This window comes from Carlito syrichta, unplaced genomic scaffold, assembly GCF_000164805.1.
Source record: "Carlito syrichta isolate Samal-C Ts95f unplaced genomic scaffold, Tarsius_syrichta-2.0.1 Scaffold315646, whole genome shotgun sequence".
Lineage (NCBI taxonomy): Eukaryota > Metazoa > Chordata > Mammalia > Primates > Tarsiidae > Carlito > Carlito syrichta.
Genome location: NW_007259742.1, coordinates 1,083,314 through 1,101,837, shown reverse-complemented (window position 1 = coordinate 1,101,837; position 18,524 = coordinate 1,083,314). Strand labels below are relative to the sequence as shown.

At 34.1% G+C, this 18,524-nt stretch overlaps 1 protein-coding gene across 4 annotated transcripts in view; it reads right to left on the bottom strand.

Annotated features, from left to right (window-relative positions):
* The window catches only part of LOC103275701 (adhesion G protein-coupled receptor L3), a 104,764-nt gene extending 98,814 nt beyond the window's left edge, over positions 1 to 5,950 (bottom strand). For all 4 annotated transcript variants that reach the window (XM_021706497.1, XM_021706498.1, XM_008073102.1 and 1 more), the window contains exons 1-2: positions 5,747 to 5,950; positions 1,720 to 1,940 (exon numbers count right to left, since the gene is read on the bottom strand). In XM_021706497.1, coding sequence (XP_021562172.1) covers positions 1,720 to 1,880 — 161 coding nt within the window. In that variant the 5' untranslated portion in view covers positions 1,881 to 1,940; positions 5,747 to 5,950. The remainder of the gene's footprint in view (positions 1 to 1,719; positions 1,941 to 5,746) is intronic.
* Between the last annotated feature and the right edge of the window lie 12,574 nt (positions 5,951 to 18,524).

The following is an 18,524-nucleotide window of genomic DNA, read 5'->3' as shown; positions in this document are numbered from 1 at the left end:
ATGAAATTTGGCTTGTTAAATATTATACAAGTTGAAGTGATCTAGCCTCATCTGAGCCTTCACTGCTGCTTGGAAATCTTTTTGTTAATGTCTAATTAGCCCCTTAACACGTTTTCCATTGTCTTCATTTCAAAGCTTTCAAATCTCCTGTTCTCTCCATGTGACCTCACCTATTCACTCAGCAGAAGTCAGCATCTTTTACTTGATGGAAAGGTTCCTCTGCTTCAAAGTTTACCTTATCTGTCCTTTCCTTCACACTTACCTCAGAAGAGAAAGGCCGTTTTGCCATTTCAATATATATATATCCTAGTTTATTTGAAATAAATCTGACTTGCTGACTTGGTTTATCCTACATCTGCTACCATCTAGCACTGCAACCATGGGCAATGCAATTTATTTATCTGGTCCTTAATTTTCTCATCTGTAAAGTTAATGCCACGAACTTGGTGAAAGTACTAAAGCCACTTTGAGTACTCAATCAAGGTTTTACTAGTCTTGTGTTTAGTCTTATGTCTTTCTGCCCCCAGGGCTGTTGCCTTTCATTAAGCCCGTATATCTTGAATGCAAATGAGGCATAAGGTATTTTCTCTCTATTAATCTCCTCCTATCAACTCAATTCTAGACATGCTTAAGACTTTAATCTTTTAAAATCCTCCTTCATTGTCATTATCACATAAGTTGATATTTTCAATAGTTTTCAATCAACTGACTTCAGGGCATAGATAATACTTGAAGATGCTACTTTCTTACTAATAACTTATCTCTTACCACCTTCCAATTTGGCTTCTGCTTTCAGTACTTTATCAAAATAGATGTTGAAAAGGTCAAACGATTTTTTTCTTCAGTTCTTATCCTACTTGAATTATCTCTGGCATAAAACACCACTGATGGTGCTTTGAAACACCGTCTTGAAATTTTCTTTTCACTTTCCTTAAACCTGAATCTCATGTTTCTCTTTCTAGGCCTCTGCTTACCTATTCTCTATCTCTGTTTTTATTTTCCCTCCTTGAGCTGGGTGCTAAATGTAGGTATTAATCAGAGATCTAGTTTGCTCTTCTTTCTTATCTTCTTCTGTTGAAACTTACATTACATTCTGAGGATTCCAACTGTTATATTTATGTAGGTTTTAAAAATATTTTTATCTGAACTCCATCCCAATATGCTGGGTATCTCTATATGTATGTATCACCAATTTAAAGTTATTTTGTAAATAAATTTATCACTATATCCCAACACCCATCTAGAGGAAAAAAGGAAAACACAAGCTGTCTCTACTCCTGCAGTCTTTCTGTTAATGATATAAAAAGCTTTCCAGGGACTAGAACTAACTTGTCAGGCAGAAGAGAAGACACCAATTTCAGGGACTGCATTGTGCTCTGATAATACACAGTTTTTCACACAGTTAGTTCTTCCTTTGACAAATGTCTCAATGTCCTGAAAAATATTAAAATTGTCATCTCTTTATAATTACTCTGGGTTATGATGTAGATGTGGAAAAGTTATGCTGCTTTAAAATAGCATCATACCGAGTCTCAAGTTTTCTTTTTTCCTTTTTAAATCATAACCAAAGCACAACCATGGATTGAATTATACCCATTTGCTGCTCCAGTTCCTTCACTTATTGCTGTGAGGTTATATAAAGACCTTAGCTCCCAAGAAAACACAAAGCTTTTATTTCAACTAGATTTAAAAAGATAAGAAAGAAAACAATAAACTTACACTTTATCTGTTCCATAACTCCTGTAGTCTACTGCAGCTGACACAGCCACAATGAGAGCAGGCATCCCATAGCCGACCAGATAAAAGTATTTCCTACGTGAGTGTTCACTCTCAAAAACCTCCACCAGCATGATATAGAGTTGCACGCCCTCCAGGAACATCCAGGTGAAGGCAGCCAAGAAGAAGAAATGCAACAGGGCAGCAAAAACAGCACAGGCAATCTAGGAAAAGGAATAAATGATTCAGTCAAGTCACCATCACATGGAATATTGGTCCTAAAGTCAAATTAAACATTTACCAAGACTGCATTAAAAATAGGTCTGGAAAACAATAACTAAATGATTCTTAAAAACAGATATTAAAAACTAGCATAATTAAATATAATCTATCTTTGAAAACTGCATTTTTAACATTAACAAATGCTTATGGATGATAGCATAGCACTAGAATTAGAAAAAAATATCATTTAGGAAAAATTCTAAAAGCATCTATGAATAATTATTTCTGAGATTAGTCTAAAGATTTAAAAATACTGCTGGGTGTGGTGGATTATACTTGTAATCTCAGCACTTTGGGAGGTCATGGTAGGGGGATGGGTTGCTTGAGCCCAGGAGTTTGAGATCAGCCGGTACAACATAGTGAGAATTTGCTTCTACAAAAAATAAAAAAGTTAGGTGGATCTGGTGGTGTATGCCCGTAATCCTAGCTACTTGGGTTGCTGAAGTTGGAAAACCACTTCAGCCCAGAAGTTTGAAGCTGTGGGGAGCTGTGATCATGACACCACACTCCAGCCTGGGTGACAGAGTGAGACGTTGACTCAAAACAATTAAAATCAAGATTTTAAAAAGGATTTCAAGATATCTAACATAGTGAGTTTACTAACATGGTGAGTTTTTCGATTGTCAATGAAATAGAAACATTAAACCTAAGGAGAATAAATGCTCTTAAAATTAAGCAGTCTAGGTAATGGCAGTCTTTTATGATGAAATTATTAATTAATTGTTAGTAATTTTTCTGTTTATTTCTTTGCTGCCTTGTTTCAAAAAGTACTTAAGGTGGTACTGGAAAATTCATGCTGCACAGGTATAAAAATGAATAGGGTTAACATTAAGTGTTCAAGACGTGCTTTCTTTCTCTAATTCTTTGTTATTGTAGTAAATATAGATCTAGAGAAGCTTGGTCAAAAAAGACAGCCAGCCCTTACTTTGTACATTTTCTAAGGTACTGTGAGTTTCAACTGACAATCTACTCTTTGTCAGTTCCTGAAATTCTTACTCCTTTGTGTAGGTCCTCTTAAAAGAGATACTGACTAAAATCTACAGCTCCTACTAGAAAAAGCCAACAAACTTATACAGTTTATCAGAGTAGTATGGATTCATTGATCAGTATGATCCTTAAGACAAAGCACAGGTCAATTTTACTAAGTTAGATACAAGAAAGGAGAGATGAAATCTAACTCTGCAGGAGTAGAGAGAAATCAGGTCCTCAACACCATGTGAGGTGCAGAAGAGGATACTTCACTAGCAAGAAGGGTAAAGATGAGTGTTGCTGAGCTGCAGCCTTCTCATGCTTTTCATATCAAACATTGTTCTCTATATCATTTGTCAGAAATTAGTTTTTTGCAGCATGCAAAGTTTGATGAAGTTTTTCATACCATATGTAACATCAGGAAACACGAAGAATAATAAGATTTCTAAATGAAAAGAAATCACACAGTATTTGAATTGCAAGCTAACAAGCGAATGAGATGACATCTTAGAAAATAACACAATTTTCCTTTTCTTGTCTTTTAGAGTTAGAATTTCAACTATTAATTTTTGTTATCATAAGTCTTTATTTTTGGGAAAAGAAATGTGCACTTTGATTGCTTATTCATAGGTATGCATTTATGGGAAAAGTCGTCACATTAGTATATGATACCCAATTAAAAATATAATCATCATAATTGTACCCTTTACAGTCATTAATCATGAATGTGTAATCACAAACATGAATCCAACTGCGTTTTTATTGTAAAGCACTCCATACACATGGACATATACCAGAGAACAGCATTAAGTGAACAAACTATTATGCTTGCAAGTCTTCTAAAAGTGAAAGTTTTCTGCTCGTTTGCAGCTTTAGTCATGAGAACAAACTTCTATCATGTGCATAAATCTTAAGTAAGCTGAAATTGCCTCACAAAAACTATAAATGAGCATATAGTCTGCGTAACATATTATTTATATTTTCTGTTTGGTTTCACCAATACCTGGCTAGTACTGTTCCTTCTTTTTCTTTTCTTTCCTTTCTCCTTTTCCTCCCTTACTTGATATAACTAAATGTAGGTAGCAATAAAGAATTGGCATTTAAAATATGACCAGAACTCAAGCAAATATAAAGTGTCAAACAAAATTTGGAAAAAAGTTAATGTAAGCTAAAAATGACTTGCAGGTTGTACTATTTTTCAAAATATGTCAATTATAAAAACTATTTTAGACATGCAGATTAATACACTATCAACTGTGTGTTATAAACCAAAAAGTAACTATCTCTGTTAGAAAAGATATTCTATTAATTTTGTTGAGCTATCCTCAATATCAATTTCTGTGATTAAAAGAAATGAAGAAAAAAATAATGACAACATGCAGTTCTTTAAAAAGAAAATTTTAGCCAGGCTCGGTGGCTCAGCCTGTAATCCCGCACTTTGGGAGGCTGAGGTGAGTGGACTGCTTGAGCCCCTGGGTTCACGACCTGCCTGGGCAACTTCGCGAGACCTCATCTCTACAATAAATCAAAAATTAGCCAGGCGTGGTAGCGCACGCCTGTAGTTCCAGCTACTTGGAAGACTGAGGCCGGAAGGATTGCTGGAGCCCAGCAGGTTGAGGCTGCGGTGGCCGGGAGCGGCCACTGCACTCCAGTCTGGGCGACAGAGTGAGACTCCAAATCAAAAAAAATAAAAATAAATAAAAATAAAAAGACAATTTTATAAAACAAAATTTCTAAATAATGTATGTCTCATTCACTGCTAGTGGAAATGCAAAATGGTACAGCCACTTTGGAAGACAGTTTGGCAATTTCTTAAAAACTTAAATATACTCTTACCACATGACCATGCCATCCGGCAATTGTGCTCCCTGGTATTTACCCAAAGAAACTGAAAACTTATCTCCACACAAAAACTCCTACATAAATCTTTAGGGTAGCTTTATTCATAATTGTGAAAACTTGGAAGCAACCAAAATGTCTGTCAGAAGGTGAATGGATAAATAAACTACAGTATATCAGGCAATGGAGTATTACTCAACACTAAAAAGAAACAACTATCAAGTCCTAAAAAAAGGAGGAAACTTAATATATACTACTAATTGAAATAAGTCAATGAGAAAAAGCTACCTACTATATGATTCCAACTAAATGACATTCTGGACAAGCCAAAACTATGGAGACAGTAAAAAAAATAATAATAAAATAAATTAGTGGTTGCCACAGATTGCAGTAACAAGAGATGAATACAAAAAGCACTGAGGATTTTCAGGGCAGTGAACATATTCTGCATTATATACTCTGAGGATATGTACGTGCTATTATACATTTGTCCAAATCCATAGGAGGTATAACACCTAGAGTGAACTCTGATGTAAACTACAGAATTTGAGTGAGAATGACATGTCAATGGAGGTTCATAAGTTAACACAAATATACCATTCTAGTGTGGGATGTTGATAGTGAAGAAGACTATGGGTGTGTGGGAGAAAAGGGTATATGAGACATTTCTGTACCTTCTGTTCTATTCTGCTTTAATGCAAAAGTTGCTCTACAAAACAAAATCTATTCCTAAAAAGTACATCTTACCCATAACAGTCACTGTTTTTTTGTGTGTGTGACAATGGGATGTGAAAAATGGAAAACTGAGTAACACGTGAAAGTTAGGATCTATGTTAGATAACTGGAAGAGAGGATCCTTTCAAACAAAAATACTTTTAGTATTGGAAGTACTGAAAGGCAAGTAGTGGGAAAATGCTTCATTCATATAAAGGTCACTTACAGGTTGATCAGTTCGGTTGATCCCAATCAGGAAGAGTAGCTCTGCTACAAAGAGACTGATGCAAAGGTTCTTGTGGATGGTGTTACGGTCACTCTGGAGGCCGCGGAAAAAGCAAAATGTGAAGATGCAAATCAGGAGACAAACAAGGGACAGCAAAATTCCAACCCATGTGATCACATCCAGAAGAAGATCGTGAACTGCATCACTGTGCTGGAAAAACAAACAAAAAAAAACCATAAGTTGCACTTATGCATAAGCACTTATAAAGTTTTGAAAAGGCCTGGATTCAGAAAGCAAGAGTTTAATAATGTACAAAATATCTTCTATAACTACAATGAATAAAATAACCTCATTATTTGGGGTTTCTAGTCTATAGACAAAACATTTTATCTTTTCTCTGAGACGTACATCAGTTTGATATTCAGAGGTGCGAATAGTGTTTGCTCCTGTCTTAGCTACACATATTTTCAGAAAAAAGTAGTTGAAGCAGATCAACTTATTTCTGGCCAAAGATTTCAAGGCAAAATTTTTTGTTTTTTTATCTTATGTCCTTAGACTAGTTTTCAGACAACCCTTGCTTTAGCAATATTATTTTAAAATGTAAGCTATACACTTAGGGAAGTGGTATATCAACTAATTTTTGAATCACTTAAGGATTTTTAATAAAAAAAAAAAAAAGAATTCCTTTGTCCTATAAAACTTCTGTCAGAATTTCCAAGGTTGAGTCATATAAGTATATATTTTTATAAAGATCCCTAGTTAATTCTGATGAATAGCCACATATGTGTACCATTTATTTAGTGGAAAGATCTAAAAGAATGAGGATATTCATTGGATTTATATTCATATTGAACGGCTTAAGGAGATCAGGAAGTTTGATCCTTGAAAGGTTTTGCAATGAATAGAGCCTGTTATACAGAGACGGAAAATAAATATTCAAAATTACTATACCAAATAGCAAGCATAAAGCAGACAGTAGAGCTAAGAGACAAGAAAAAGTTCATGAAAACTTCTCTACTGAAACTGCTGCTTTGACTCAGTAAAAATAGTTCTGTGAGCTTCAAATCTGCCATGTTCCTTGGTCATCCACTATTTCATTCTATCCTTGTTCTAAGATTCAAAACTCTATTTCCATCCTATGGTAGTATCTAGCCTCCCTAGCCAGAAGATAGTCTGTGAAGCTCTAGAATTTATAGGGGCCTAACACATCATTATACAAAGATGTTGGAGCAGAGTGGAGAAATTGTCTAAGACTATCATTCTTCCTTCTTTCAAGGATTCTTGAAAAGCCTTAAATACCTAATTTCCATCAGTAGGTAAACGGATAACTAAAGATTAATTTATGCAATGATATTTTAAAGAACAATGGAAAATCAGTGAACTAACTTTACAGTTACAAACATGGATATATCACAAATACTTAGCATTAATTTTTTTTCCAAAAGCAAGTAGCAAAAGGATCTATATCATATAATATACCATTTTTGTAAAAAAAAAAAAAAAAAAAAAAATTTAAAAGTACAAATCAATGACTGATTTTTATGGATATATGCAAAAGTAGTAAAAGTATAAACATATTCATGGAAAAAATTTGAGTTGACAACAAAGAGTTGTGTTCTAACTGACACCTTTTTCAACTGTGTAGATCATACACATTAACTTTTGTTTAAAGATGGATGTTACAGCATTTAGCTGTCTTTCACACTAAGCCCAACTTAAAATATGCATAAATATCCAGGTTTTCTATTTTTATTTATTTTTTTCAAACTTCATACTTTCAAAGATGATTCTGACTGGAGAAATTCTTATAAGTGAGCCACCACACTGTAACCTGAAACATAGCATTTCTCATACTTCCAGATATGACTTCACAGTGGTTATTTGATGAAGACCTCCACTAGAACAGTCAATGAAACAGTTGTGAAATATTCCTGCATAACTCTTGATATGTGTCTCAGAAGGAGCTCAAACCATGAAAGAAAACCACATGCCATTTTGCTTTAACTTCTTTGTTCTCCAAAGGATACTACTAAAGCAGTGTTGGGTCTCTGATAGCTTAAATTACTTTTACTATTTGAGAGTGGAGAGTGGTTAGTGCTACCTGATCCCCTGAGCAGAGGGCTATTTGCTCTTCTTTGACTCAAAGAAAAGATGCTGTGATTGAGTATCAAGCACCAATGTTCAGCACAGCAGTCTTTCATAATGGAAAAAATGACAGGCATAATACCTTCTTGAATGTATCCTAAAGACCTAAAACACTAAAAAATAAAAAGAAGGAAAAAAGACAAAAAGAAAAAAAGAAAGAAACCAAAAGACTCCTACCTTTGTCTGGGGAGTTGTATTATTAAAAATATATTTACTCAGTGCCTTAGTAGGCCCTGTGAAAACCCCATGCAGAATTATTAAGAGAAGAATAGCAGATTTCAAAACATCAGTAACAAAACTGTGTAACATTCAAACACAGAACAAGAAAAGTCTAGTGACTACTTCACCTTTCAGGTACGATTGCTTAGCTAGGAATACATCAACACCAACCACCTATATGTGTACATCACTGGGAGTGCTGCACCCATCAAATGCAACTCAATACCGGAATTTTATCAGCAAGATGAAAGAGAAAGAACAATGGACATCAAATGCTAATAAGAGATGTAAACATGATGAGCCTTGTGTATAATAGTCTGCCAAAACAGAACTTTTAGGAGGCTACTGTGTGTGTGGGGAAAAGAAAAAAAAAAAACCCTTCAAGAGGACAGCAAATTAAATACACCTCTTAGGTACAGTAGTAACAATGTGAAAAAAAATCATGTATTCTTATTTCCGAGATTCCAGTGTTTGTGAACACTATATAACTTAATCAACAATAATGCAAAATATACCCATCTTATTAATATTATATCCCAGCACCGAGAACTGTGCTTGACATAAAAATGCTTTTAAAATATTTGGTTTTGTATGATTATATTCCTGCTCCTCTTAAACCAAATGTCTTAGACCTGAACTTCCTTATTTCAGCATAGCTTTAAGATCTGTTTAATCTGCACTTGAATGATAAATAAGGTAGCAAATATTTTATCACAAAACTGAGTTCCTGATCTTATTCCATCTGTCCTCGCCTCCCCCCAATCTGCTCTTCCCTCTTCTTTCCCCATTTCAGTAAATAGCAACTTCATTCTTTAAAGTATTCTAGCCAAAAAGGTAGATATCTTACTGATTTCTCACTTCTTTCATGTACAACGTGTAATCAATCAGCAAATCTTGTAGAACCCACCTTCTCTCAATCTGTCAGCTTCACATCCACTGCACCAACTAGGTTGGAGATAAGTTGTTTTTGTTTTTGTTTTTTGAGTCGGAGTCTCTGTCGTCCAAGCTGGAGTGCAGTGGCTTGATCACAACGATCATGCCTCATGGCAGCCTCAACCTCCTGGGCTCAGGTCATCTTTCTGCCTCAGCATGTCAAGTAGCTAAGACTACAGGTGCACATCATCATGCCTAGCTAATTTTTTTATTTCTTGTAGCGACAAGATCTTGCTATATTGCCTAGGCTAGTCTCCAGTTCCAACTGGGTTCAAGCAATCTGCTCTCCTTGGCCTCCCAAAGTGCTAGAATTACAGTGGTAAACCACCGTGCCCAGCCAAGTCTCCTTATTGATCTCCCTACTTTGATCCAAATCCTCCTTACTTCTATATTTAGCAGAGCTGGGAGATTCTTTTTAAACATAAGTCACAAAATATCATTCCTCTAATCAAAACCTCTAATGGCTCCCATCACAATGAAAAGAAAACCCAAAGTCTTTACAATGGCCTACACAATCCTAACATCTGCCCCCTTGTGACATCATTTTGTATTCTCTCTTCCTACAGTGAACTTCACCTCAGTTGACCTCCTGTGTTCTTTGAGTGAGTGGGGGACATTCCAACCCCAGAGTCTATGCGTCTGATGCTCCCTTGGCCTGGAATATTCTCCCAAAAACTATCTGTATGGTTTGCTTGCTACCTTCCTTTAGTTATTAATTCAAATGCCACCTTCTCACAGAAGGTTTTTCTTAGTCACCCTCTCTAAAATTGTAAACACTTTTTCTCCATCCTGACTCTCTCTATTGTTCTTCCTGCATTATTTTCTTAATGCTTACCTAAACTGTTTGTTTTATTAATTTTTATTGTTTATTTTCTGTGCCTCCCACTAGAAAAAAAGCTCCAAGAGAAAAGTTGTTTTATCTCTTCTGATCAGCAATACCGTCTCCTAGAGAAATGTCTACTATAGAGTAACTGTGCAATTAGTGTGTTTGAATAAACGAATCTCTCTTTAATCTCTCCTCTCTTCTATAATGGGTTTAGATTACAAACTGCAGGTAGTATCGTGCTGCCCATTGTATAGTCTTTAGAATTCTTTGATTCTTAAATCAACTGCTCTAAAATTTTGAGTAAAAGATGAAGAAAATTAGAGCTGGAGAATAAAGAGATTGTCATATCATATTATCTTAAGATAATATGTAATGTCAAGGTGTCAAACAATTATGAAAATGAAGGCAAAAGTATAGATGTAAAAAGAAGACTTTAGAATAACTCTTGGAATCTAAAGCCTCAGATTTAACTCTGTCACCCCAATGTAGTCATTGTTACCTTAAACAGAATAACTAACCTTTCTTGAGTATCAGAAGCTTTGTCTACATGGGGTAAAATAACTAGGGCTTCAGATTATTGTAATAAGTAATTGCCATAAAATATGAAACTAAGAAAGCAAACGTGTCTTTCCCAATTATTTTTTAAAACTCAATACCCTGCATAATGAATATTTGTATACCTGACCCTGAATTGTACTCTGAAATTTTAAAATAAAAAATTTTAATAGTTAAAAAAATTCAATACTTTCTTTTTTTTTCATGTTTAACAGCAACCTTCATTTACATAATCAAAGATCTAAATGAATGATACAGAAAAAATCAAAAAAATAAATGTGCCAATAATACATGCTAATGTTATTTTAGCCAAGGACACCAAACATTATTCCAATCAGTTAATAAATTATCTAATCTTACTTTTTAACATTTCTAGTTTAGTTTAAATTATTAACATTTGTGCTACTGATAAATTAAGGACACATAAATTCTCATAGTATCTGAGTAAATCAGACTTTAACTTTAGAATCTAAATTATACCTTCATTACTTTACAACTGCATTTATGACTTTTAAATGATAAAACAGGAATGGGAACAATTTCATTTACATAGTTTTTCTTAAATTATAACAAAAAGGCAAATTAAGTAGCAAACAGAGATTTATATTAGAAAATTTTTCCATGGTATATACCATAGACCACACTAATTTATTGCAAAGAATTCTTGGAAAATTTACAAACAACAACAACCAAAATACCGAAGACTTCAAGGACGACCTTATGTTGAAATCTCAATATTTCTAACTTTATTATCAAAAAAGCTAATCAGCAGACAAGACAGATAAATAGCTCTTAAAATATTTTTCATTTTAACTGAGTGTTTCCTGATGGGACACAAACTATACAAATTAATTTTGAACCCTGCTGAATAGTTTTTCTTCTTTTAAAAAAACAATTTTGGAAAGTTCCATTTTTCAGACTTCTTGAACAATCATCCTATAATAATTATTAAGAACTTGTTTTACTTTCTGCAAAATAATGCATTATTTTAATGTTGAACCAGATTTGTTAAAATACAATAATATGATTTTTAAATTGCCTCCTAAACATCTTGTTCTGAAATATTTGTAACAAAGCAAGTATGAGTTTAATTTTTTATGCAAATGTTAGCACATTTGCTTACTACTAACATATCCATGAGCATAAAGCATTGATTTGAATCATAAATTTCACTGCAGCATTAGGGATTCAAAAAGTCTATTTTCTGACAAATATTGCATGAGCTCTGTGAAATAAGATCCTGGCACTGCTCTAACTCTTGGGAACCAGGTCATAAGACACAGAGGTCGCCCCACAAGTTCTTGGGAAAGTGAGGGACTCAATGGTATGAAAAAATTAGGATTTCCTTTGCAGAACAGGATAAAACTCACAGCTGGGTAACCTGGTAAAAAGGACACTATGATTGTGTTTCTTACTTTTTTGAAAAGAGTAAATTAACCAAACAACCTACCAACAACTTTTAAATTTGTATCAAACTGAAAAACCCATCTCAATATTTCCAGGCTTTCATTGTTAAAAGAGAAACACTAGCATGTAAGAGCATACAGCAACATTCATATACAACTGTCCCTTAAAGTCAATAACTTATTCAGCAAAATTCCTGGTTTGAGAAGCATAAATATTATGCTTAGCACATTCTAAGTTATTTGAGATCTTCTTGTTTTGAATTAAAAGAAAAATTATAACATATTTGGTGAATCAGATCTGCAAAAGGAAACAGAAAAGGAAAGAGCAGAAAATCTGAGAACTAAGTACCTTACAAAAGCTGAAAATTAAACTCAGATACGGGTGTGAAAAAAAGAGAAAAGAAGAAAGTTAATTAACTAAAAAGCAACTAGTGATCAATTGGAAATTTATAAAGGAAATGAAATGATCAATCAGGAGATAAGAAAATTTGGCAGTATCTGGGTAAGGACAAAAAAGGAAATGAAGTTAGGCAGATAGAAAATTTCATCCTTAGCATTTCTGAGTTAAGTAAAATGATTAATAGTGATAATAATAATTAACAAACACATAACTTTCAAAATATCAGAATCCATTAGAAATGCTTATTAATTTTTTTAGGGTACTTTAAAATACCATGAGGTGATACTAATATTTTCTCCATGGTGCAGGTGAAGAAATTGAAGCACAGAGAATAAGTAATGTAACCAAGACCATTCAACTAGTTTGCAGTAGAAATAGAATTAGTAATACGGCAACCAACTGCCCATGTTTTATTAGTTTTGCCCCAGTTTTAGCACTAAATTTTGGGATCCCGGAAAAACCCTCTTCAAGCCTTAACTTCAGATTTCAGAAACAGGTACAGAAGTTTGAAAGAAAAGTACACAATCCATAGGACAGCCTGGAAAATGGAGGCTGAAAGCAATGCTATTTTTAGTGTAGGATGGATGCATCATAGATTATCCACCTTTCTTAGTGGTTTCTGCTGGTTTTCTTCCTAACTATTGATGTTGGTAACCATGATTTGTGGTCCCAACACTGGATTATCCATTGTTGAATTATTCTGGATGATGTGAGTTAAATATGCAACCTAAATGTGTTTGATCCCAAGTTCCTCGTTGACTTCTCTGCAAATTAATTATTATTAATTATATTAAGATTGCACTACTTTAATATTTATATTGTGAATATTGTGACTGTGTTTTCTTATACTCAGAGTTGAATATGAGTATAACTATAATATCAAAGTTAGCATGATAATACTGAAAGAGAAGACTAAACGATTGTGTTATTTTAAAGATTCATGGAAGGACATACAGATCTCGAGTAGGGAGAACATCCAAACAGGGCATCATGTACAATATGCAGAAACGAATTTGGGTCTAGAGTAAAGGTGATGTGAATGCACCTATAGAGACAGAATCTTACGACTGTAGGATGAGACAGGCAAGTTTTTATAAGACAATCAAAACTCTTAAAAGTCTGTTCCAGAAGACACCAACACTCTGTTGAGAATAGCAGTTGTTATCTAAGATCGACAAGAAACTCAAACATGCCAAAAAGAAAAAACAAACAGCTCCGTTTCAAAGTGGGCAAAAGATATGAATAGACATTTCTCAAAAGAAGACATAGGAGCAGCCAGCAGATACCTGAAAAAGTGCATAGCCCCATTAGTCATCAAAGAAATGCAAATTAAAACTACACCGAGATACCACCTAACTCCAGTCAGAATGGCCATCATCAATAACTCAAAAAACAACAGATGCTGGAGAGGATGTGGGGAAAAGGGAACACTTCCAAACTGTTCGTGGGAGTGTAAACTAGTACAACCTCTGTGGAAAACAGTGTGGCGACTACAAAAAGATCGAAAAATCAACCTTCCATAAGACCCCGCAATCCCCCTGCTGGAAATATACCTGGAGGAACTCAAATCACCCTGTGAAAAAGATACCTGTGCACACGTGCAACATTATTTACAATAGAAAAACATGGAACACACTGTGCTGCCCATCAAAAGAGGACGGGATTAAAAAAAATGTGGTATATATACACAGTGGAATATTACACAGCCATAAAGAAGGATAAAATTATGAACTTCATAACAACTTGGATGGACTTAGAGTCTATAAAACTGAGTGATCTATCACAGCAACAAATAGCTGAGTACCATATGTTCTCCCTCATAAGTGGACCTTGAACAATTATCACAATATTATAAGAAAGGGGTTGGCAGTGGTTGGAAACTGCAGGGGGAAGGGGCAGCAGTATTGGCAGTTGAGGGAAACTGCAAGGCAAGGTAGGAGCACACCTCATCAACAAGGGTACCTGCATAATGAACATTTGTATACCTTACCCTGAATTGTTTCCCACATCTTCAAAATGAAAAATTTTAAAAAAGAAAATAGCCGTTGTTGTTATCTTGATTATACAAGAATAAGCATGGATTATTCATTAATTTCCTTGATTGCCCTATGAAACTGAGAACAGTTATTCTTCCTCATTCAGAGGTTGCAACTAAAAAGGTCTGTGGGTAAACAAAAGGGGAAATTTGGGTGACCAACATTTTGACCCCCTTATAGTGCAGAGTTGATTCTGTCAGATCTTACTAATGAAGTATATCAAGTGATGTGTTGAATCATGGTTAAAAAAAAATACATGATGAGTGTTCAGCTTTTGGGTACTCTGATTTGATAAATAGAATTTCAAATCATCTTCCTGATTTCTATGAAGATTTTAATGAAACTCAGAAGACATACACCTATCTGTATATTTGATAGGCAGTGCAAATGTAAATGTAAATTTTGGAAAATTCCGCTCACTCTATAAATTTATTATAAGAGAAAATGAACAGCTTTTACCTGTTAGATGTCCTGTACATGTTTACATAACAATGATTTAAAAAGGAAGATAATTTGTTTATCTGTGATATTGGGTTTTCATAATGAAATTTTGGGGGTACTTTTTAGTTTTCTCTAACTATGCAGAAAGACTTACAGAACGTTCTGATTATGTAGACAAAGAAAAAGAGTCTTGTGAGAAGTGTCAACGAGATGGCTATTATTGTGCCTGGTCAGAAAAAATATATTAAAATATTGCCTTTCTGTAAAATTGTATTTTCACAGTGTAAAACAGAAGAATGTCACTCTTTGACTTTTAAATACATGACAGATGAGAACAAATAAAAAGATTAAGAAATATATGATGTTTCTCTAAAACTGTTTAACGATCTTTGAAGAAGTCATTAAAAACCTAGAAAAAAGATGAATTGACTCCACCTGACGTGTTTGAAGTTCTGTTTGGGTTAGGAGAAAAATTCATAGAGTGAAAAAATGATTCATTTTAAGAGTTTTAAGACTATTTCCAAACACTGTCACCAGAAAAGGGCAGTCCAGTTAAACAGGAATTTTTCATTTTTAAAAAAACTAAAACTGTAACTTTTTTAGAATCTGCTGTGGTTAAAATGTGTCCTCCATAATTCTTAAATTGGAAACCTAATCCCCAGTACAATCGTGTTGAGGGGTAGGACCTTCAAGAAGTGATTAGATCATGAGGGCGCTGAATTGATTAATATCATTATCACAGTGATGGGTGAATTATTGTGAGAGTGGGACTGTTTGGCCTTCGATTGCTCTGTTGCTGTCTCTTACATTTGTGCTCTCTTGCTCTTCTGCCTTCTGCCATGGGATGACACAGCAAGAGGGCCGGTGCCAGATTCTGGCAACATGTTCTTGAACTTCCTAACCTCTGGAACACTAGGAAATAAATCTCTCTTCTTTATAAATTACCCAGTCTGGTGTTCTGTGATAGCAACACAAAACAGACTAAGAAAGCATCCAACCTCAATTTCATAAGGTAAAATTATATGCTTTAATACTATTATTCCTGACAGTGTTTTAACTTAGGTTGACATTCAATGTGCTTAGAAGTATTTAAAAATGATGAAAATTTTGGGCATAGACAACCTAGATGATGAATTCATAGATGCAGTGACCTGATTGACAGCTGATCTACCAAAACAACCCAGTAGGTACAAAGTGGATGGATATTTCTGAAAAGCTAAGAACTAATTTCTGTTAAAAAAAACTTAAAAATTTAAAAAACTTTTAAGTAAAGTTATTCAGTAAAATCTAGTTATTCCGTGCTCAGATGTTGAGAAGATATTTAGCTTGATGTTATCACGTTGAACTGGCACATGAAATCAATGTAATATGGGTTTAATGAAAGCAGAACTGTGAGTCAAAGTGAATTGTGATTGCATTCAGTTTTACCTCCATGAAAATGAAGAGAAGAAAAAAGGTAAACATAAAGAAACACATCATAGTTAAATAGAGGTATCATATGTTTAATTACTATATTGTATTAGTTATATTTTTAAAAAATATTATATTTGTATATCTTAAAAATGCAGGGATTTAATATAACCTACAAATTTAAATATCCAATAAAGACTTAAAAAGCATTAAAGTAAACGTCTCTATCAGAAGACAAAAAGGAACATTATTATTATAATAAGAATATTATTACATTTCCACACTGCTGACCCTACTATTAGATACTACTAGTGGCCATTGTCAAATAGCATTAACACATATAGATATAATTATTTATTATGTATTTAGCTTATTTTTGGTTTGCTAAAAAGTTGGTCATCTTCACTTGTAGCCAAATACTCTATGCTTTTAACAACTTCACTAACAGTGGAAAGGTCCACAAATGTTGGCCTTTATTTCCTTTTGGGGACAATTACAGATGGTACTGGATTTACAATGATTCCACATGATTCTCTGACTTTACAATGGGTTTATCAGGACTTAACCCTATCACAAGTTAAAAAACCATGGTATCCTAAGCCTCTTAAAACAGGACAGAGCCAGAATTTTATGAGAAAAATGTCTTGACTCTCCTTTGAATTCAAAGCTTAAAGTCAGAGGTTTTGTTAAAACACAGTTTCTGTGATCATTACTGATTTCAAATTTCCTGATTCTCAGATAAAATAAGTAACTTCTCCTAAGTTTATTTTCATTAAACGCATGTACAGAAACCTTTTCAAAGTATTTCTCAGAGGGGTAGAGTGATATCAAATGAGGTAGAGGAGTGGAAGTGTAAGGAAAAGGATCACAGAAATATCAGACGTGGCTGGGCAGAGTTGTTCACACCTGCAATCCCAGCACTTTGGGAGGCTGAGGTGAGAGGATTGCCTGAACCCACGGGTTCGAGTCCAGCCTGGGCAACTTGCTGAGACCTCATCTCTACAATAAATCAAGAAAAATTACCCGGGCCTGATGGTGTATGCCTGTAGTTCTAGCTACTTGGAAGGCTGAGGTGGAAGGATAGCCTGAGCCCAGCAGGTGGAGGCTATGGTGGCTGTGAGCATGCCACTACACTCCAGCCTGGGAGACAGAGTGATATATATATCAGACTTGAGTCACCCAGTTATATTTATTTTATTATTTTATCATCTTCCTCACAGACTTATTTTCTTGAGTATGTACAATAGATAAACTCACCAGAAGAAGCAAAAAATGTAAAATTATAGACACATTGAATTAGGATTAAAAGAGAAAGTAATTTTTCATACCTAGATAGAAACCACACAATAGAGATTTCACCTGGCAAACAATACCAGATAAAATTTTGGTAGATTAATTTTAAACTTATTTGTTAGATGCTTATTATGTGTCAGGTCCTGAATAGAACAGAATATATGTATAAATATAAATATATACACACATACATACACACACAATTTTTAATCCATATTCATTTGGGTTTTTTAGCTATAGCAATTTCAGAAAAAAAAGGAATAGTTATTAGGCGGGTTTTTTTCCCAACCTCGTGAATACATTTATTGCATTTTAAGCAGAGTATGGGTTTTCCAGATATTCTGGAGACAGTTATCCCACAGGTTGAGAGACAATAATGTGAGCTACTAATGAATTTAAAAAATAATTAACTTCTTAAAAGTTCCATGAATTGGATTTTTAAATCAGCAAAAAGCTAACTTTAGGAGATCTTTAAATAGTAATATTACATTGTAATGATACATAGAGTACATTGACAGTCCCTTGAATTATATATAACAAGATAGGCAGTGGTTTAATTCAGTCATATTTTGTTCTAATACTTTTAAAACCTTAGCTATACAAGTTGTCCTTATTGCCTATCTTAGAAAGCTATATAAATGATGATTTTGGAAAATCTAACCTAATTCCTCTAGAGTCCAGTAGTTTTCTAACTTCATCACTTTATTTACTAGACACAGTGGAATGAAATAGGCCAGGAAAAAAGACCAAAAAAAAATCACTGAACTGTCTCCATCTTAATTTTTGTTCATAATTCTCTGAATTATGCATTGAAAAAAATAATAACTATGATGACAGTAACTTTTACGAAGCTATGGGTTAAATGAGATGATCTATGTAGGCATTAAAGAAATTATGTCCATCCCTGCTATTACAGGTTTTGAGACACTCTGGATCCTTCTGAGAGTGGAAGTCCTCACTCAATCTCCACCTTTTGGAATCTCCATATGGTGCTTGATTACTTCTCTCTTACAAAATATTTCTCACTAGAATTGCAGATGCATCCTTAGCTGCTACTTTTAAAAAAACATTTATTGAAGATGATGAAGTACCTAAAAATTATAAGTGTGAATAT